The following is a 23,791-nucleotide window of genomic DNA, read 5'->3' on the forward strand; positions in this document are numbered from 1 at the left end:
AAAAATAGAACAACAATATTCTGTTTCATCGTTAATGTCCTATATAACATATCATATCATAATCAAAAAAGTCCGACATTATACGATTTAAAATAAAAACAAACAAACAAAAAGATAAAACACAGGCGTGTAATTTACGTTAAATTAAATAGAATGGTTTTGAATAATATATGAGAGTAAAATCTACGTCACTTTACAGCCCCGCCCACTTTTGGGGAAACCAACGCTGTCATTTGAACGGCGATCAAGCCTGAAGCCACAGAGATCTTCTTTTACTGTCGTTTCTTCTTAGAGGAAGTACAGAAACACGTAACTCTGGATTTGTTTTAATGTTTGAGGTGCAATAAACGACACAGCAGCTTTTTGGCATGATAAAACTATTATTTTCTGCCTCGCTCATGAGAGTAACAGCTGGCGAAATCACAGCCTCGCCTACTGATTTCAAATGTGTGCTCTAAAATGATATTTATAAATGACTATTATCATTATCATAAGCCAAGACAAGACAATAAATGGCAAAGATATGTAGAAAATAAACGTATTTGAGATACGTTCATAACGAATGTAACGTGGGAGAAAATACGTTCCTAGCTAAACGTAATTGAGAATGCAGTTTAGTTCTGTGGGAACGTAATTTTTAGGAGACAGGGTTGAAAGGACACAGCATGTTAGATCAGTCTTACCTCTGAGGGGTGATTTCATGGCGGCCTCCACCATGCCGACGAGCAGCTGGAGACTCTTGGGGTCCTGGGCGAGGCCGGAGGAGAACGCTGCCAGGGCGTCGGCATGACGACCCAGGTACTGCAGGGCAACCCCCTGACGAAAGTAGGCCTGCAGGAAGAAGAAAGAAAGTGAATCAAGACCTTTACATTTTTATCTGCTTCTGAATTGTTATGGCTAAAAGATAGGTGATTCTGACTTGATTTGTGGTCATGCCAGAAGCTAAGCGTGAGTTCCATGTTCAACAATAACTCAATTACTTTCAGGTACATGTGCTTTAAAAGAAGAAGATCACAAATGGCACATGCACAGGACCTATACACATAAGGTTGTAATACACACATGCACTTCTTATAACGAGGTGTAAAAGGGAATAGGGTGCCATGTGTTATGGTGCCAGGGAACAGTTGGGGGTTCAGTGCCTTGCTCAAGGACAGTAGTGACCAGGAGGTTGCCCCTCTCCAGCTACGAGTCCACACTCCAAACTCTTTGGGACTTGAACCAGCGACAATTCGGTTCCCAAGCCAAGTCCCTACAGCTGAGCAAAGCTACTGATAACGCTAGTATTCATGGCAGATGTATCTACTTTATTTCCTTTTAATACCTCTTTACAATTCAACTCCAACAGCTGTTGGTTAGTTTTTATATCACATATTTTATTGCTTGTCCAGTAAAAAATTTGAATGGATGAAGTGTTCATTTATGTGCTGAGAAAATAACATTACCTCATAAGCTAAAAAGGCTATTAAAGAACCCTCTTGGATCATCTGAAAATGCATCATTACAAAGGCTGTTTTTCTGATGAAAATGTTTTGAGATATGTGGTTCTGACAGCACAACATGGCTACATATGTTACATCTGAACAAAGTGCAATGATGTGGATCAAACTATACCACATACACAATAAAATACACACAAACCAGCAGTAATATTAATCCGAATACATCATATAAAGTAGTAAACACTGACAGGAAACATTTTACTCCACAGTGAGTACTTTTACTTTCATGTTTTGAGTTAAAGGTCCCATGACATGGCCATTTCTACTGATCATAATTATATTGTTGAGGTCTACTAGAATAGATTTATATTGTGCAATTTTCCAATCTCACATAGGTTTCTCATACAGCATCTCTGTATAGTATGTGTATTCACCCTCTGTCCTACACGGCTTGTTGGGGCTCCTGCCCCCCCTCCCTATGAGCCCACTGTGCTCTGATTGGTCAGCTCGCCCACTCTGTTCTGATGAGTCCACCACCGTTACATCGGAACATCAGTGATTATGTGTTACAATGGCGTTAGCAACAAGAAAAGGACACCAGTAATGACAAACAGATGAGAATGCTGCGTGGGGTCTGGGTGCCGTGTTGGCGGGACGTTGCGAGGCTCGCTGCTGCGAGGAGCGGACAGTGTGAGCTGGCTTACTGGTGTGGTTTGCGGGTCGGCGAGACAGCGAGACACAGCGAAACCCAGCCCGAGCACACACACACCCGCAGCCTGGCTGTGAGTCTGTGTATGTGCTCACAAACAGACTCACAGCCTCGTCGCGTCCCGCCGTCTCAGGCTGAGAAATCCGCAGAGCTGCAGCTGAGAAAAGATTGAGTGTGTGTGTCTGAGGAATTCCACGTAACGGCTCCGCGGATTGGTCCATTAGGACCAATTGGTCAATGGGGTACTCGTTACGTCACGAGGTTCCCGGAAGAAACAAATGGAAAAAGAAAAATCTCCAACGAGGCGGCATACAGGTATTTTCTGTGTTAAGAGTTTTACTCGCTACAGGGTGTACTTTGAGGGTTTTTGACTCTGCAGACCGTTTACATGCAGAGACTGGTAATAACCGGAAAAGCATGACATGGGACCTTTAATTTTGCTCATAATACTTATTATTGTTAAGTTAACTAAGGTTTTGAAAGCACGCCTTTTACTTTCAGCCGAGTATATCGCACAATGTTTACACACACACACACACACACACACACACACACACACACACACACACACACACACACACACACACACACACACTTCATTGGGATCCCTCGTGCATTTCACAGCAAAATTGGAGTCAATGAATCATGACATTAAATTCACGAGGAGGACACACACAAACACACCTCTCTTCTTCTCTCTGCAGAACAGACTGTAACTTAATTGTCCTGTCTCCCTCTCTCTTCCCCCTAATTCCTCCCCCTTTTTCTCTCTCATTTATCATCCTGCCCTCTCCCCTCCCATTTAAACATAATCTGTCATGACAGTGAGTGTATGAAGACAAAGAGAAGAGGAATTAGATTACACAGCTTCTCCTGTCCCGCCTGCCACTTTCTGCTCCCGCCACTGTCTTTGTCCTTCTCCTCGTCTTCAGGCAGCTTCATTGAAACGAATAGAGCCGGGGGTCAAGCCTAATCTAATACATTAAGCCTTTAATGGGTGTGTTGGTGTTGGGAGCAGAATGTGAGCAGGACACGGTGTCATGTCGCTGTTGATTTACACAAAGGAGGATAAATGGTTCCTGATTACAGCTGGGGTCATATCCCTTTAGAAACAGAGAAATCAGCCAAAGCAGCAGTGATAATATAACCCTCTTTATTTAATAACCTTATGGCCTTTTCATTTGTCTGCCGTCTGTAGTACAAACAAGTGATGCCCTCGAATACAGTTTCTGTGTCTGTCAATCTCTCACAATCAGATTCAGTAATATGGACAGTGCCAAACCTACTGACAAAAAAACAACGCTGTCTTCCAAACAACCGCTAAGCGTTGGACACTTGTCCAAAAATGTTGTTGTTTTGGGGTTTTCCCTGTAAAACCATGAAGCTGAAACACGGTGCAAAAAAAAAAATCACAAGATTTGACTTCAGATCAGAATTAACTAAACTCTTAGTCTGGAAAACCAGAAGTAAATACAAGTATAAAGTTGTGTTTTTCACCAAAATGCATTGTGAGCATGCTAAAGGTCTATGTATGAATGTTGAAAGCCTTTAATTCTATAAAACAGTTGTACCTTTAACACTAAGAGATTACCCCACATATTTTGCTATAGCCCTTAGTATTTGCAGATTCACGATCATAACCAATGCCACAGTACCAGAGATATCATCTTTGTGCTAACACACATTGTTCTTCCTTTTCAAGACATGGTCCCTACATTACCCACAATACAACTTGACCGCTCACAGTTCAATTCATTCAAGTTTACTTTTCTAGTAGCAGTTTATGTAGCCTCAAGCCTGCAGCAAGGAGGAAGCTCTGGGTAAACTCTTTCTGAGTCCCCACCATGCTCCGCACAACCAGATTTTTCTTTCCTGACTTTCTAAAGACTTAGTGCTGTGACATCGCTTAAGGACATTTATCAGACTTCACACAGCTGCCTAGACACAAAAGGTTTTGTATTACTTTTGTTCACAGTAGCTCACTTATATGCATATTATGTATAAAGTCAGTCGAGTTCCCCTTAAAAATGAGACACATAATGGTCATTTTTGACAGAAAGAACACCATTGTAAAGCAGTAGTAGTTATACAACTCGACAATAGCTGAAATGCAGGATGGCGGCTCTTTTTCAGCTCGCGGCAATGATGCCAAGTGTCCATGCTGAGGAGAGAGAGACAGCAGCCTGCCCTCTGACCCCCATCCAGGCAGGAGAGGGGAGCAGCGGGGGGGATAGCGGGGCGACATATGGACACCCCACCTGTCTGCCTACCTCTACTTAGCATTACCCCTCAAATCTGTCGCCCTCACACTGATTTGGCTCCCGTTTGGAGGATGCAGTGTTTCTCTTTTAGGCATTCATGTCCTATTCTTGATTAGGGAAGCTCCGGGAGGATAATTTCAGTCAGATGAGGGTGATTACATCAGAGGAGGAGAAGTTATAATCAATGTGAGACGGGAATTATCTCTGCATGACTGTGTCTGACTGAATGTACAGCACAATAGGTAAAACTATGTGTGTGTGTGTGTGTGTGTGTGTGTGTGTGTGTGTGTGTGTGTGTGTGTGTGTGTGTGTGTGTGTTGGAGCTTTTTACCCCCATCAAGGGTGTAAACATGCCAGAGCCAGACAGAAAGTGACAGCAGGAAGAGTCTGCCTTCACCACCTCTTCCAGCCTCCTGCTCACACACATCCTGCCTATTAGCTCAGTCAGTCTGCGAAGCCCGCTAAGCACATACAGGGGGTACAGTTCACACTGACTCACACACACAGAAACACACTTTCTGTCTTGCTTTTCTTTCCTCTCAGCAGTTGCTCTGGAGCATCTTGTCAGATTAGAGTCTATTCACAAACTGCTCTAGTCACGTCTTGTTTGCAGGTATTTTACACCGTTTCCCAATCCAGCAGTAAGACAGCATCTTCACTTTCAGCTGACAGGTCTGTGTCAGTGAAAGTGAATTGATCAATAAAAAGGACAAGACTTATCCTGGTGGTATATTGTATGTGTGAGTGTGTTTGCATCTACAGTACCTATATTTGTGTGTATTTATTGATGTTTCCCCTTGTTGTGTTTAAATATACATTGGAGCTCTTGATTTTAAGCTGACACAGACACCTAAACTACTATAGCACAGATATTGCTGATACACACAGTTAATAATCAGATGAATCTACAGCTCACCTCTGCATTACGAAGCTTTCTAGCAAGTTACAGATCAGTGTTTAGCTGTCCGGCACACACATATTGCTTTGGTTAACTGGGCAACAGGTAAATGTTGAGAGAAATCTTGAAAAATAGCCTTACTTTACTAAAGCTCTCACTCAAAAAGTCAAGGTCCAACTAATTAGAACTAAAATGGTATGTGTTTCAATTTGTCTCTGTACAGGGAGTGTTTCAACCTTCATTAGGCCTATAGTCTACATCTTTTCCCATGTGGCTTCATATAACAGTCTGAGGTTATTGTGCGATGACGATCTTTATATTGTGGCTCCAGATCTGTCATTATCCTTCAAAATCCCCAAATAATGGCCCATAGGTATAATCATTTTATAACCATCTGGTGAGGATCTTTGTGGATACATGTGGTGGAAATGTTGTACAGTTGATGTTGCTCCACTTGTTTCTGGTGACTCCGCTGCCACATGTAGGTGAAAAGCAAGCAGATGAGCCCTAAGATGAGTTGTGGTTGTAGAGTAAAGCAGCTGCTTTTTAAATAATATGCAAACAGTGAGGAACCTAAAAATATCCCAATCAGAACAGCTTTGCCCACTGGTGTCGTCCACCTTTTTATAAATGTATTGACTTTTATCAATTCTAGGAACAAATTGAATTTTCAGGGGAATGTTAACCAAATCACAATTAAATAAGGTAAGACAATTCAATCAAAACCAAAAAGACCATGGTCGTGGTGGCAGAAGAAGAAAAGTAATGGGATCCCCAAAGTCAATAGGATTTATCCTCCGAGCAAAACAAATGTCTGAACAAAATGTCAAGGAAATCCATCTCATAGTTGTTGAGATATTTCAGTCTGGATCCAAGTGGTGGACCAACCTACCAGCTGAAAACACTGCAGCAGCAGACCAAGCGGTGTGTATGAGAGAGACATAATGGAAAGCAAAACGAAAGGAGAGATTGAGAGATGTAGCGAGAGGTGCTATATGTTGGAGTGTCAGAGGAAAGGATGCACACCGGATGAACAGATGCTTCAATTACTGCTCGTAACTCACATTAATCGAGAACAGATGGCAACACAAGTGGCAGGAGAGAGAGAGGATGAGCACGAGTGAGAGAGGATCACATAAACCAGACATGATGGAGATTGATGTCTTTGCAAATCAGACAATCTGCCTCAAAACACAAAGAACCTTCTCTCTCATTTCATCTGTACACAAAGTGGATTGAACCTTATCATTTTTTCAGCACTGTTGCTCGTGACTGAACAGATGACAACAGTGTGGAGAGGAGGTGGAGGGAGATGTGGCCTTGAGTGATTTGTTAGAGATGGAGGGGGCTGACACACCTGTAAGCCTGGAGAAAAAAACATCTTAGATTAGGCTTCATTTGACAAAAGGATTCCCAAAGCATCACACCATTTTAGCTCTGGTCTAAAAACGATTTAGTTGGAAGCCCCAATACTAGTTTAGTGTTGGTATTAACAGACCATAGACCTTGGTTCCTATATTTTCCTTTTGCTAATGGTTATGATGACATTGAACACATCAGGGTAAATAGAAAACAGCCTACAGTAGTGCTCTTATTCCCAAGGAAAGACCACACCTTAGTTTCTTTAAGCATCCACACAAGGTTATTTGGAAATAAATATCATTTTAATTATATTTATGTTTATACACTGCTATAATGCTTTGAATAACCAAGGTTTTGCATTGCTGTCACTAAATGGATTTAGATTTTCATTTTAAATTAGTCAAATAGAAGCATTAAAAATCCACTTGAGATTTATAAAAAGCTTATAAGCTATTTACAGCTGTCAAAATTGGCTTTTCATTTAAAACCTGTAATTGTGTAACTTTGCATGAGGTTTTGCTTCATTGTGCATGTATATTTCACTGTTACTACTGTAAACTCTGTAAAGTATAAAGTGCTTATTTAGGGCATAGTGGAGGCTTTGTTTTTGTTGTGTACCGAGAACACAACTGCAGAAAATAAGCCTTATCCTGTAAGATCCACAGTTTACTGGTGCAATCTTCAGAGTGAAACTAGGGGACGAATTATTGTCTTTGAGAGGAACAATAGGTGGTGCTGACATCACTTGGCCATCACTAAAGACAAGAGGGTTCATTTTGCCAAGTCAATACCCCACTTATCCCACAGTAGGTGATAGAACGTCACGCTGTGTGAGTTGTGAGCAGTGTGCTGTAAACCTCAGAGAGTGAGATCATTATTTAAGAGCGCGAGAGGGTCTGAGGGAGTCATTAAAAACCGCAATCTGTATTGCAAGGATGCCTCTTTGTAGAAGTGAATGCACCTTATTACCAGGGTGAAGTATGATCAAACCCTGTGAATTTAAACCAGCAGACCTCTGCAGCAATGTGCAGTTACTCACGGTCTGGGAATTAACAGCCCTCTCATCTTGCAGGGAGACGTGATTCAAACAAGTTCGTCTAATGGACTAGTCAGCCTGTAAAACACTGTAGGGAGAAATAATGCTGCTGAGCAAGCAGCTTTACAGCAAACTGGAAACATATCAACTCACACAAATAAGAAACAAAGGTCGTTTGGTAGAAAAAAACATTTGAAATTTGGTGAAACTGAGTCAATATGTATAAAAAAGCCATCTCAAAGTGAAGTGCTGGTGTTAAAGACTGGGAGTCGACATATTCTGTTCATCAACATGCACATTACAACAATGGGAAGATACTTTTTTTAAAGTATGTTTATTTAAAAATTGCACTTAAAGGTGGGGTATGTAATTTATTTCAGAAACACTTTTTGTTATATTCCATGGAATGCTCTTAACATCCCGATAGCAATGAATATATTAAATGCTTTGACAATAAATCCATAAAAATATTTCATCTGTGGAAGCCGTAGTACTGTAAAAAGCACGACCAATCATTTTAGCCGGCCCGGCTTAAATAACTGGATGGCCTACCTGCCTGTCAGCTTTCCATCTGTGCACAAACTTATCTCGTGCCCTCATTGGTCATGTGCCCGTTCGTGTGTGTTGCAGGAGGGGCTCTGTAAGGAAGTGGCAGATTTTCTCCGGTTGTGTATTTTCAAATTCTAGCGCACTCGAGCTGGTTTTCTCCAAAATTACCTACCCCACCTTTAAGTGTTATCAGCCAAAAAGTATCCAAAGCAAAAAATAAAATGTTTCACATGACTGGTCTGATTGTAATTGATGGTTAATACTGATGCATTAAGGTAAGAGCTACATTTCAGTGTTGTTCTGTAGCTACTATATATTGAGATGTTTGTACCTAGGCTTAAATTATATACAGTAAGCTAGCCCCACGGACCCCCCGAAGGGTCCATGGGGCTTAAGAGGTTAACCAAGGGTTACCAGATAAATCTCAGGGGTCGTGAGATGATTAATGGGAAGAAAAGGTTCCGGTGCTAAAATGTATTTTTTTTATTTAGTTCTTAAATAGTTATTTAGTAGCTGTTTATATCCATGAAGCTTAAGACTCTGGCCATTTACACTGCACAAATTAGCCTTTCAGTTAGCTGACATTTGTTTTTCTTCTAGCTATTCTATTATTACTTGTCCCTGTATCTACCAACAAATACTTTTATTTATACGGGCACTCGCACACACACTGACACCCGCTGCTCACTGGTTAATCTGCATGAATATTTATCATTATTTCGCTGGGACCCTAACTAAGATGCAATAATTGAGTTGGAGTGGCCATAACGACCGTCTCCACTGGGACCAATAAAGATGACCAGCTGTGGGCTCCGGCCTGCAGAACGGTCTAATGGCTTCACATGGCTGCGTACTGTGGTGTGTTGAACCTCTGGAACAAGGTAGAGCTGCGTGTAAGCCCTTAAAATGTATGAAAATTAGTTTTGCTTGACATAAAAACCCTCATTCATCAAGGACACAGATGAGTGTATGTCTCTTGTGTTCTTCTCTGAGTTTGTATAACAGAGTTTGTATGGATGCTAGCATGTGTAAGTGCATGTGACACCCCAGACATCATATGTTGAGGGACACATAAATATGGGGCTAAAACATTGAGTCACCTAATCTGGTGTCTACTATAAAAACACCACAGCACTGCAAAGTTAAGCTCTCCCTTTTGTACCAACAACACAGGTAATTAAAGAGGCCCTACTATGCTAATTTCCAGGTTCATATTGGTATGTAGTGTCTCTACTGTGACATGTTTCCATGCTTTAATGTTCAAAAAGCTCTTTTTTTTTCTCATACTCCCTGTGCTGCAGCACCTCTTTTCACCCTCTGTCGAAAACCAGAGCCCAGTCTTCTCTGATTGGTCAGCTGGCCGGCTCTGTTTGATTGGTCAAACGCTTAGAGATGTCCAGCCCCTTGTTACAGAAGTAAACAAAGGAGTCCAATGGAGGCGTTTCATGCCTTTGCAGACCCTTAACATGCACACAAATGTGTATAACACACTAAAGGAAAGGGAACACCCCAAAAAGCATAATAGGGCCCCTTTAAAGAGGGCTTGGGTTATGGCTGCACCCCCTCTGTAACTTTGGCCAGGATGATCATAATCTCACCAAATTACCACTGGTTTTAGTTATTCCACTCTAGTTTAAAACAAAATCAATTTACTCCGAGCAGGTGAAATGATAAGTGTACTCAGCATTCAGTGGATTGGGCTAGTGCTTTACAGAAGACTACTTTAATTACTTAAAGTTTAATTTTCAGTAATTACATAACAGTCGTCAGGGTGTCATACTAAAACATACGGAACCTGAAGCTTTTCTATTTCCGTCAAGGCCACATGATGCAGTGTTGATGAAAGGAGTGTTTAAGTGGAAGCCAACACATAAGTGCTGTACAGTAGAAACATTTTTTCAATCTCCCTTTGAAATGTCTCGAGGTCACAGTAAAGAGTCAGCTGACAGATTTTTCTCTTTTTGTCTCCTCTTAGAGAGCACACAACCTCTCTCCACTGCAGCTGTTCAAACACCCGATCCTCTGCTTCAGACCTTCACTCTCTGGCAGCCTCTAGTAAACATCTTGAACATAAATACACATAACAAGCATTATTTTTGCTCAATGAGTATTTTATCATGCTGAAAGTCAGTGTGGGTAACCTGAGTGGGATTTCAGTCCAGATATCTAACCTTGACTGAATTACTCTGAACCGAGAGCCATAAATTAAAGAAAGCATTTTCTCTGTCACGCACATACACAAAAGTAATCCTAGTTAACCTCAACACACAAGGTTTATTCCCTCGGTGACCAAAAGCAATTCCCTTTTTCTGCGCTCTCTCTGCTCTACTTTATCTGTAGGCCCAGACCCTGAGTCTTTCCCTCGACCTTTTCGTGTATCAGCCACCATCTTTGAAACACTCTTCCTCTCTCTAAACTGCACACTCACAAACACACACACAGCAGCGCTTACAAGAGAAATATGCATAAAGGAGGATCGGGGAGTGGGATGAGTACAAGTGGCCTTCTGATCCTGTTAACTGCGGTACAGCGGAGGGGTTTGGTTCTCTTACACCGGGTAATTAGACTGTCACTCAAGCGGCGGCTGCTGCCATGTGTGTGTGTGTGTGTGTGTGTGTGTGTGTGTGTGTGTGTGTGTGTGTGTGTGTGTGTGTGTGTGTGTGTGTGTGTGTGTGTGTGTGTGCATGTGCTCGTGCAGCGTTTGATTGCCTCAGTAACCTTTGACCATGAGGGAGCATATATATACCTGCCGGGGAAGAGAGAAGGGGGTCAATGTGAAGTGCCACACCACAACTGTAGGACTGATTTAGAGGGTCGCGGTTGAGAGAGAATAATTAGAGGAGTAAAGCTTGATATAAACTCTCTGCTCATTAGGGCTGACAATGATGCGGCCTTGTTTGAATTAGCAGGGAGCTCCTTTGCATCAAACCAAGCGCTCCCAATTTCTCTTGAAGCTGTGTCAACAAAAGACAAGCCTGTGTTACTTCATTAAAAACTGTGCACAGGAAGAAGGGGCAACACGTCTAAGTACATAAGTCTGGGAGGAGAAACAAGCACAGTAACAATGTGGATTCATTAAAAACCCTGAAATATAACAACAACAATATATTACCTGACTTCTCCAATATACCTGACCAATATTCCTACAATAGTCTAGACTCTAGACTATTGTATGAATATTGGAGAAGTCAGGTCTGTAGACTCTCGACTCTAATCCAATCCATATAATTATTTATATACCACGTTATTTATGTAGCACATTTGACATCACAATGAACATAACATTATAATAAAATATAGTATTACAGGAATAGATAAAAGGCACACATAAGAATAAATACAAGGCACATAAAAGCTATGGACAGACAATAAAAGCATACAAATAGGTAGTGACATATTGTAGCTCAGACTGACTTGTAAGCGAGGGGAAAAAGGTGGGTCTTTAGGCGGGACTTAAAAGCTTCAAGAGTGGGCGACAATCTGACATGGGGGGGCAGGTCTTTCCAGATCCTGGGGGCTACCAAATGTAGGTACTCATACATCCTGTCGTGTACAAAATACTGACTTTTTTCACGAAATGTTGACTTTTTTTCTCAAAATCTCAAAATTCTGACCTTTCCTAAAAATTCTTACTTTTTCATCAAAATTCTGAGATTTTGCGAAAAAGTCAGAATTTTGAGAAAAAAATCAGAATTTTGATGAAAAAGTCAGAATTATTATTTTTATTTTTTTTTGAAAACTTCAAAATGTTAATAATCGCTTGTCACCCGCTTGAGCTTCAATATCAGGATCACATGCTTCTATACAAGAGAGGCTTTTATTGTCATGTGTGCATAGCTACAGTGTATTCTGCAATGGTCTACTCTACTTGATGAAGTCAGGGCTCAATGCTAACTTTGAAAAGTGGTTGCCATTTTTAGTCACCTTATATTTTTAATAATTAAGATACTATGCAACTGCATAGTATCTTAATTATTAAAAATATAAGGTGACTAAAAATGGCAACCACTTTTCAAAGTTAGCATTGAGCCCTGACTTCATCAAGTAGAGTAGACCATNCCTGCCTGCCTGCCTGCCTGCCTGCCTGCCTGCCTGCCTGCCTGTGCCTGGTGACACATAGAAAGATAGTGTTAGCGGCCATGTATGGTAGCAGAGATGAATGGTCTCATTTGTGGTGGGCGCCTGGAGGCCACACAGACTGATGCCGGCGTGTTGCTGCAGACTTTATCTCACAGTCAGAGCGTGTCCACTCTAAATGCTGATAAATCTCAAAACATCTTCTGTGAGTCAAACAGGGTTTTGTTGGCACCAGCATTTTTTGATTTTCACTACCCATGGCAAAAAACAAGTCATTCTTTCTTTAAATTGATTGATCAGTTGTGTTGTGTTGCTTCATCTGAAAATAAGTTTAAAGAATGGAGGGTTTTGACAGCTAGTCCTCCGAATTGAATGATAAAATAAAGGGCAGCTCCGTCACATGCTCAAAGTACGTCATGATTATTTCACAAAGGCTGTTTCTTTTGCGCGTCACATTTTGATTTGGTTTTTCTCACTTCAGCCAAACATAAAAACGTTTGGTGATAATTGCGATTATTAACTAAATTTGTATAGAAACACGTGAACGTTTAATGTCTACGATATAAGTTGTTGTAATTACCTTTCATAGTGTTCTATTGCTGGTGTTTTCCTCTATTTTCAGATACAACTCACCCTTTTAAATTACTTGATGAGATTACAGGAGAATAGCCTCTGATATCGGATGAATGTTGTGATTGCTGTCACTGATTCAAATCCTACAGCACGTAACAGCAGTAACCACTTCCAGTCTGAAATCACTTGTAAGGTTGCTGTTACACAGAAGTAGTGTTTCTCAAGGCTGGCAATTATCAAAAAGTTCAGCTACTCTGTCCAGAACAAGAGCCTGTTATTTCCACTGTGTAGAGACCAAACTGAATGCCTCTTTGGAGACTTTTGGTTTATTTTTTCCAATATTATTCTCCAAATGAGGGGTGAAATATACAAATTACTCCCCGTTTTTTAACTCCATTCATTTATACAGTGCCTAAGCAAGCACCCCCATCATGAGTCAGTGTTGATGTTGAAGATAAGCCTAGTTCTCTCTCTGCACTGTTTACCTTCTTCTTTCTTTACAACCTTTATCATTTCCTCATTTGCCAGAGAAAAAGCGTTCTTCTGGTGGTGATATTTCAGGTGGAGTTGTTTATTGCATCGATGACTGGAGAACTTAATTAAAAGTTGTATTCATGCATCGCCGGCAACACTCAGCGTTTGAGTGTTACCTTGAACTTACAGCTATCGCTTATATCTTAAGATATTCAGTTTACTATTAATTACAAAAACGGTATAACTGTGACTTAAAAGATGAATGAATGGGTGATACAAATAGCTGATGTAATTTCTGTCGATCAACCCATGCATAAATCAATTCAGCGCTTAACTTAATAATGCTACAGAGCAACAACTCAACATGGTTTCTAATATTTTATTTTATTACCTTGGAGTGTATTATCACTTATATACAACATTAACATAATAATATGTGAAATCTTCCTCTGGTTACAGTAGGTTTTCTTCATTCTGATGATTTTAAAAGTCATGCTTTATTACTATGACTGTGGGAGGTTTTATATTGTGGTTGAGACACCAGGATAATTGTTAAAACATAAAAATGCAGCGAGTCTAATTATAAAACAGTTGTAAATGCAATAAACAACAATAAATGTGTCAATAATGCAGCTGAAAGGAACCATAGAGCGACACATACTAAATCTCTGTCTCCCAACACACACACACACACACGAGCGCACACACACACACACACACACACACACACACACACACACACACACACACACACACACACACACACACACACACACACACATATACAATGGTATGGTATTATTATGGTATTCATGCAGAATATAACAAGCTGTAACTCAGACTACTCAAGTACTGTACTAGGTTCCAGGTGGAGTATTTCCTTTTTTGGCACTTTGGTTACATTTCAGATAGCTCATTTGGATCCCTTTACTGTCCTTTTTAAAAGCACAAACCTCCCTGTATGTTTTGTTGTATTTAAATATGGATGTTTCTAGGGCTGAAGAAAATCGAAAATATACTCTAACAATAATCTGACAATATTAGGTTTACAATTGGTGCCTTTAGAAAATTACTTATTTTACTTTAGTAACAGATCTGAATACCTCGTTCACTACTGAAAACAAAACATTTAGAAGTGTAAAAGGAAAGTTATTCATTCAAACAGATTCAGATTTGAATACTAAGACCCCTCTCAGCGTCACAGCGAGTCCTCTTCAGTCTGCAGCTTTCTGGACAAACTGCCTCCCTGCAGTTTGGCAAATCACTCGGCTCATTTCTGCTCTAAGAAACATGGACTGTTGCAGTATTGCTTTGTTTTTTCCTGTCTATGTGTAGACACTGGAAAACATTGATTCATCAAGCTGAGGTCCTGCAGTGACGTTGTTATGTCTGGCACCCAGCTGTGTGTTGAATCGTTGAAGCCAATCACATTCTCCATAAACATCAGTTCGGTGGTAAATGCTGAAGGAAATGCATGCATGTGTTTTCAATACCTTCTGCTCAGATGTTTAAATTACGAGAAGTTGTAGTTGTAGCATTATCAAAGTACTACGTTCAGAGTTGGTAATTCAGCAGAATAAGTTTTTTTTTTTGCTGTTTGTTAATACAGATTCCAGTTTTCTGTAGCATTCAGGTGGTCTTTGATGTTCTTATCATCCCAGCAGGAGTCAGAGATCTCTCCCTGAAATCAAAAGGGAGCAAAGTCTAACAAGTCTCACTGTAACATGTCACTGCTAGCCAACACAGTTGCATACTCAATAACAGCTTTTGCTTTATTCTGTGACAGAATATTTTATTCAGTTGCACATTAGCATACTCACATGTTTTAGATGCTGGTTCCTCCTGCTCTCGTGTGTCCTCTTGCTCCACTGGATTAGGGTTTTAATGCTACGGATGACAGACAGTCACGTTGTCTGAAAAGGACAAAAGTGAAGGTGCGTAAATAAATAACATTTGTGCATGCAGACACCTGTCACACTTAAAATAAATCACCAGATCTCAAGGTGATGTGTTCGGTGTTTCTGTGCAAATGTCTTTCTTTCTCACTAACACCTTTGTTTAACTGCTTATTTCCTCCTCTGTCCCAGGGTTACTTCTTCAGCATACAGTCAGAGGATCTCTTTAATTAACTTTCATGGCTAATGATGTCACCACTAGTGTTTGGTTGCATCACAGTTATAGAAATGGCATCAGGACTACTATATCAAGTTGTGTTAATGCTATAATGTTTATTTTTAACTTCTTGCTAGCTGGAAATGTGTTGTGGTATCAAGAGGAGGTGCAACTTGTCATCTGCTAACTCATCTTCACCTCTTCCTCCTGTGTCTCAGTTACACCCGACTGTTTTCACCCACGTTACATCATCACCATCCTCCTTGATCTTCTGGGTCTATTGTGTTTCTTCAGATCCTCAACACCAGAACTTAATGCAGCTGGCATCTTATTATTTTGTAGCAATAAGCTTAACCGATGTCAACGAGAGAAGTATGCTGGTCTTTAGAGAGCTCAGAAGTCCACCTGTGATCCTTTGCGCAAGGTTTTGATTTTCAGTGTCTGCTTTATGAATCCTTAACATCTTGCTAAGTTCACTGGGCCACCTCCCGCTAACAGCAATGAAAGAAAAGAGAAGAAGAAGAGCATCTTCATCTCCAAAACGGTATTTATTATGTAAAATACATTATCCTTGCCCTCCCCAAAATTCCAAACCATTGTCAGTGAAAAACACGGTAACTGAGCATGTTGGGAATTCTGTAGAAATCTGAAGATTGTCATCAAAAGTAAACCATATTAAAGCAGAATAAATATTTAATGATGCCTGTGATTTATAAATGTTTTCGGTTCCAAATTGTATTTTCATTTTTATAATTTCCTGTTTACTGAGATGGTGTTTCACTCAGCTGATGACTAAATGATGGCCACAGTGAGGCTTTACACATAGCATGAAACCGTAATTCTCCTCTAAAACTAATTCGCCCTTGGTTGTTTATTTCTTGAGATGAGGTTGTTCTTTAAATGGCTCACAGTCCAACACAAGCAGTCACCTCAAAATGTGTGTGTGTACCTATTATTGGAAATGGGGTTAGTGATCTTCATCCTTCACTACAATTTACCTTCACTCACTCGGTGAAGTTCATTTCTGTTATTGATCTGAGGAACCCGTTACAATTACACACAAAAGCACTTCAATCCGGATTCCGTTCACTTTGACACTGTAATGACATGCAAGCCTTTGAATTTGACCTTTGTATCACTTTAAGAAACCTGCTGGGGGTTCAATCAAATAATAATGATGAAGAAATTGGTAAGTGCTGAAGACAAGAAAAAAATCAGCTGAAGAATAGTTTGACATTTCAGGAAATATCCATGTTCATTTTCTTGCTAAATGTGAGATGATAAGGTCAATACCACTTGATCATTATAGCTATAGGATTTTAGCTTAGCTTAGACCACCTCTAAAGCTCACAAACTAGCATTTTTTTTATCTTGATCGTTTTAAACCGTACAAAAATTGTTGAAATGACAAGTTTTGGCCCATACTTTTCAACCTGTTAATTAGTGGACTTTGCAGGCTTAATTGGTTGCAATTTCCAGTCTTCATGCATAGCTTAGCTAATCATTTGCTGGCTGTAACTTCACATTTAGCGCACAGACAAGGTTGTGAATTTTCTCATCTAACTATCATCAAGATAGTGAATTATCTCCATTAAGGCATTGCAACATGTCATATGTGAGTGCAGTTCAGCCTTAGAGAATACATTCACTGTGAAGCAGGGGCAGGTTATAATTATCAGGTGCTTGTGATACATCCTGTAGGTGCTTATTGATCACACAGATCGATGTTGGCATGTCATTTTTAATCAGATTTACTGTTATAAACTATTTTATTGCTTCAGGTTTAAGTTGATAGACTCCACATGTGTACCTGTGTGTCCATTGTGTGTAAGACACTGGTACTTGCGTACCATGCTGCGAATGGATCTGGCCCTTCCTACATCCAGAACATGGTTAAACCGTACACCCCAGCACGTGCACTCCGCTCTGCATCAGCCAAACAGCTCGCTGCACCCGCACTGCGAGGGGGACCCAAGTTCCCATCAGCAAAAACACGTGGGTTTGCTATCCTGGCTCCAAAATGGTGGAATGAGCTCCCCATTGAAATCAGGACAGCAGAAAGCTTACACATCTTCCGGCGCAGACTGAAAACTCATCTCTTTAGACTCCACTTCAAGCGATAGAATTGCTAACAAAGCACTTATATACTAATAAAGGGACTGGCTTATCTAAAGCCAGTTGAGTAGCACTTGAAATGTTTGGCTCTGTGAAACCTGATGTACTTATATGATTCTGTTTTCTTCAAGGTTGTATCTTCCTGGTCGAATGCACTTATTCTAAGTCGCTTTGGATAAAAGCGTCAGCTAAATGCAATGTAATGTAATGTAAGAAAAGCCACAAATCATGTGATACATGTTTCATCCTCTATTGATTTCCAGTGTCTCTAAAGGCTCCTCTAACAGCACTGATACTCTCTGCTTTGCTGTGCAGGCTTGTGGGTGTCAGAGCTCTGTCTTTGTTTATGGAGGGTAAAGGATCCTGAAGGCTTTTCTCTTGGACCTGATGTCTCTGGCCTTTTAACTCCCCTGATCCCCAATAATATTACCCCCAGCTCCAATTTCAAACCGCCTCACTGCCACCCTGAGTGCAGGGATGCAGAGAAGGTGTTGGGTTCTCTCCTTATGCAAGCATTGTTTACTTTCAACTCCTTCTACTATTATATATCTGGTGAGACATGTTCCTGTACTTATAAAGCTAAATAAACTATTTAAAAACCCTCTGTGATTAGTGAAAATGATCTTTTAGTTAAATCAGCACAACCTTAAACATCTACAGCATAAAAATGCAATGCACACATTATTGCAGCAGTAATAATAATCCAAAACAATATAATAGTAAAATACTGATAGAACATTTTGCTGCAGAAAACAAATCATCTTTCCTGATATTAGTCTATATACTTGAGTGTAAGACTCTAACTTGTAGGAGAGTCAATTCAAAGTGTGGTATTAGTAATGTTGCCTGAAGGCATCTAAATACTCATTTCAACTCTGAATATTAGCCATACAGTTAGTAGAAGTAGTATTCAGATCTTTGACTTTAGTACAAGTAATCCAGTTTAAAAACACAATATTCAAAATATTACTCAAGTACAACCAAAAAGAATGTGCATCAAAATATACTTCAATTTACCAAAGTAAAGGTTATCCACAATAGCTCAGACTTGTATAGAAATATTTCTACAAATTGATGCATTCATGTGTTAAACATTTCAATGCTGCACTTGAAGATGGGGATAAGTTACATTATGATACACTGGGTAGTTTAACCTATTATAATGTGAATACAACATGCCATTAGCTGATTTATATATTAAAGGAACTAAATATGTAAAACAAATGTAGTGGCGTAAGAATCACAACATTTTCTCCATAATGCAGTGGAATAAGAGTATTGGTAAAGTGAAGAAACTCGGGTGAAGTACATACCTCAAACTTGTACTCAAGTACAGTACTGTACCAAGTGACATTCCACTGGCCATACATGCAGCAGGACTAAGGGTTTATAATCGAAAAGGGGGAGTGGGAGAGAGAGGGTGTGTGTTAGAGAGAGGGGAGCAGTGTAGGGTTTCAGCTCTCCTGTTTCTCGGTTCATTTGAGTCCTCAGAGCCGGGGAGGTCGGATGATGCTCGGCACAAACAGGGGTCTGGATGACAGGACTGTATACTGCTCTCTTTTTTACCGGAGCGGGGTTTCTACGGTCATTATCCCGGGATTATAACTACACTAACTAACTCTTGCGCGTCTCGGTTGCTCTACCTCCGAGAAGCCGGCGGAGGCAGCTTTAACTCCGTGTGTGAGATGCCTCTGCCTCCGTGTGTGCATCACTCCACACCGGCTGTTGTGACACATTAATGCTGCACATATCTGGTTTACAAATATGATGAAATGGCAGCCCCGGAAGAAGGTAAGAGAGCTGTGTGCTGGTTTTTATTCGACTTTTCTCCAAAGTTAAAGCGGAATGTGGCGCGTATGGCTGACTGGAACCGTTTGGGATCAACAGGGCTATTTAAACACTCTCACTGAGCGCAATCACGGACACTTTAATACGGATAATCCGTTAATAGCCTGCATTTCAGAAAGACACTGCAGAAACATGTCTGTGTAGGATTATTAAAGGATTAGACGAGGGATGAAAAATTCCATAAAGTGGCGTTAAGCTGCCCACCACCTGGGACACTGTAAGACAACTGTATTTCTATTATAGAGAATTAAACATGAAATCAACATCGAGAAAAGAGTTAGATACTTATATTTAACACCAAAAAAAACATTGAAAAGTCTGTTTAATAATGCAAACAACCTACAAACGCTCCTGAGACACAGTAGTGATACAGTATTAGTTATCAAAGAGAAAAGAGGGACCACAATACTTAAATACAAGTCACAAAGAAGGTATTTTTACCCTGCTGGTTCCTGATCAGCAGGCGATAATGATTTCACTTGATTACTGCCTCTTCAAGAAATGCCTGATTTTGTCCTGCACATTTGCCTGAGGAAGATGGAAATGAAATTTAGGAATTTGGAGAGCAACAGTGTGCAGTCCTCATTAAAGGCCACATGTGATCTTTTGATTTGGTATTTGTAACTCTGCATTAGACAATTAGAAGACATGTGTTGGTTTGTAAGAATAAGTTGATTAATATGCAGAAATTGTTTGGTCAACAATATTTTAAATATGATTTATCGTTTAAATTATTTATAATATAAAAAATGCACTGCACTGTCCATTTATTAGGGTTTTAAATGTATTTTCCGGTCATCTTTTGAGTAAGTCATTGATCAGTAAATTGCAAAAATAATCAATACATTAATTAGACATAATGTGTTTTCTTGTTCTTTGAAGCACTGACATATTTGGCAAAAATAACAGTCCTGAGTGAAATATCTTCAAAAATATATCACAGACACACCCCAGAGGAGGAACCCTGACAGGGTTTCCTCTAGTAACACAATCGGGTGTACATTTATGTTTTTTTCCCATCTCTATTAAGCAATCATCTTGTTTTTGTGTTTTAGAAAGTGTTGGATAAATAAAGTTTTTATTATTAAATTAGTTGTATCGCTACTAGTGAGCATGCTAGCATTTAGCTTGAAGCGTTGTCTATCAACCTCACAGATCTGCTAATGCTTCTCAGTGTTATTTCTGTATCAAGTATGAGTAACTGTCACTATGTAGGAAAATATGTTGGATATTTTAAAACCTCCTCCATCTTTTGAGTGGGTAGTGTGAACTGGCTTTTGATATCATGCCTAGCCACATTTGTCTCTGGCTCAAAGATCACAGGGAGCATCAGTTCCCCTGGAAAGAGGGTGAGCCCTGATCTTGAAGTGGTGGATCCAGCTGTAATAACTGGGGGAGCTCCCAGTGGGATAACGTTCCTCTCTCATCCAGCGGGAGTGTGTTAACTGATAGGGCCAGACAGTCAGCTGTTAGTGTGCTAATGGCAGTGATGAGAGGAGAGGAGGAACATTAGATCTGTCCTGTGGAGTTCACTGTAAACACCATTGTATGGGTTGTGTGTTTACAAGTGTTGTTCAAGTAATTAATTAGCAACAGTAATTAGTAGCTAGTTTTACTATTGCTGCTGATATTGCCAGGAGCCTTTTGTTTTCAATGGTGTTTGTAAGTAGCAGAAATGGCACAGTAACTAGTTTGGACAGATGCAAAACAGGGGAAATAACACCATGTTACATAATGCCCTATTTAAGACTACCACATAGTAAATACATGTGATAATCCGACTGGTCACATTCCTGTTCTCCTCGACTTGCTGTTTTACAGTTCCTGTCCATTTCCCTGTTTGTATGTTCAATAAGCGCAAAAGAAATATCTGAAAATCCATTGAAAGTAAGAAAAATAATTCTGAAAATTCTCTATACAATAGTCAGAAAGGTGAATATTTATGAGACCTTGATATTGTGAATTGGCAGTTTTATGACCAAAAGGTTTCCAATAACCCCTTTTTCAACACTCCTTATAAAGATTCATCCACATTTAATTTGAACATTGGACATTTAAACAGTGTAGACTTTTAAGAAAAGAGGCTTGGTTTCTCTGTGAAGTCTTCATGTTGACAAGACACCTCGCTGTGTTTGACATGTTCAGCCTCAGGATCCTCACAGGGTGACGAAAGCCTCTGAAAGAGACTCAGTGGACCGCTTACTGTGACTGTTTGTGTGTGTCTGCAGATATACTGTACAACAGATATCTGCCTCCCAAGGGCTGTGAAGCATTGCGTAATACTCCCTTTAAACACTTGTTGCTTTGCTGAGGGTTTTATAAAAGCACAAACACTTGGAGTTGTCTATTTTTCAGCAGAAAGCAGATTGAGTGTCGGCACTGTAATGTATTAGTATGAATCAGACTGTTTTTTAACGATGTAAGATGCCATTAAATCAATACCCCCTTTTTGCTCAGCACTACAAATTAGAGCTGATGCATGGGCACAATCACACGCACACATGAAATACACTCTTGTGCAGATGCTTCACACGTTGCTTGTGCAAGCTTTTTTGATTCTGGGTCATCTTATCTGTACAATTGAAATCAAACCACGATAGATGGATGGATAGAGAAAAGGACTGAGAAAAAAGGCAGGGTGTAAAAGAGTGTGGAAGTAAGAGAAATGTACAATGTTTGAGTGAGATTTTCATGCAGCTAGTCTGTGATCAGTTCAATCTGATTCCTGATTCAAATCTGTCATCTTAGTGTTGGAAGAGGAGGAATGAGAGAAGGGTGAAGGGGTAGTGAGCTGAAGGAATCCTGCTTTTAAGAGAGATAGTGCAGAAATGATTACATTTGGACTGTATGTGGTGTATCTAAGTACAGTAATATGGTTTCATTTAGATTTTGAAGCATGCAGGTAGATGGCCTCGATTAAATGTTCATATCCTCTGGAGGGTCATTTCTTAAGATAGTAGGTGTGTAATGTTTGCTCACATTTGGCCTCGTTAGTACCTGATTTATGACTATTTATCCCTCCTTGACCCAAATAGTCTTAACAATATTATCTATGCAAGTGATCCATTTCAAAGTATGAGTATGTTAAATCACACTTTTACCAAACTATGTGCATTAGAGTTATAACGTTTTCTCAATTAAGTATAGTTAAAGTAAAAGGTGACGCTTGTAGTGATGTAGCCCGTTGTTTTGGTTTTATAACCCCCACATGTTATGGTTCACTCTCACAGCTCTCTTTAACCCGGTTTACAGCAACTTTAAAAAAAATCTATTGTAAACTATCTGTCCATCATTGAAAAAGCTTGAAGATTGACAATACCTGGTGTAAACAGTTGAGCGTTCAGCAGCTAAAGAGACATGTTATTCCCCTTGGAGTGAGTGGAGACCAAAACAGAGCAGAAAAAGAAAGTAAATATTGGACTAGAAATTACCATGTGAGTTCCAAGTGGCCAAAAATAATAAATTATGATTTAAAGTGTCACTGTGATTTAACACTGCACTGTTAAAAAGTTCACAGACAAATTATAAAGAAATTCTTTCAAATGTTATCAACAGAGGCAGAAAATGAGTCTTGACCTCTAGTCTGAATGAATCAGACTTCAAAAAGTTCCCAACTCCATATTGCATTTCCTTAGACTCTCCGTTTGCAGTACAAACACGTAGCAATTCCTTCACCAAAAGAGAAACATGGACACTACAGAATGTTGGCAGCAGTTACGTTTCGCTTTAAACTGATTTGTTTAAACAATGTTATTAGGATATAAACAAAGTGTCTACAGGACGGGGTCTGGTTTGAAAGATGATGGTAATATTGTGGTTTAATTTTAAGTGAGCTGGATGTCTAAACTAGGAATAAATGGAATCAGTGCTGAACATACTGGTCGTGTGAGGCACATCCACCATGTGACATATGTGTACTTGTACTTAATATACTGTTTTGGTGCGTGTGTGTGTTTCCCCTTAAAGCTACACCAAGGGTACTTTCGATTTTACCTTCATGACTGCATTGTTGACAGTCAGTGTAACTCCCCTGAAACAGTGAGCGCAGGTCGGTTTCAGGGACTCGCTTGTTTTTTTGTTTTCAGCGTATGAAATCAGAAGTTTCCCTCTGTCTCTGAGGCATTGCTATTTCACCCCGTAGGAGTTCACGAAATTTCATATTGTGTTCTGCTCCGTTGGATTGGCAATGCGCTGGGTGTAATGTGTTTACTTACAATGCAGTTAAGCGGCTTAAAGCTACACTCCTGCCTCTGATTTAAGACTTAGCCTCTTTGCACAAGGGCTCAGTCAGACACATTGTGTGAATGTCCAATGACTAATCACCACATTCTTCTT

General features: G+C 39.9%; 1 protein-coding gene across 1 annotated transcript in view; it reads right to left on the reverse strand.

The window, feature by feature from the left end:
• LOC104965253 (tetratricopeptide repeat protein 28-like) overlaps positions 1-23,791 on the reverse strand; it is a 91,722-nt gene that overhangs the window by 22,250 nt on the left and 45,681 nt on the right. Inside the window, exon 3 of the mRNA XM_010794209.1 lies at positions 684-831. Within this exon, the coding sequence (XP_010792511.1) occupies positions 684-831 (148 nt within the window). The remainder of the gene's footprint in view (positions 1-683; positions 832-23,791) is intronic.

The sequence above is a fragment of the Notothenia coriiceps genome, unplaced genomic scaffold (genome assembly GCF_000735185.1).
Source record: "Notothenia coriiceps isolate Sejong01 unplaced genomic scaffold, NC01 NC01_scaffold00037244, whole genome shotgun sequence".
NCBI classification, from domain to species: domain Eukaryota; kingdom Metazoa; phylum Chordata; class Actinopteri; order Perciformes; family Nototheniidae; genus Notothenia; species Notothenia coriiceps.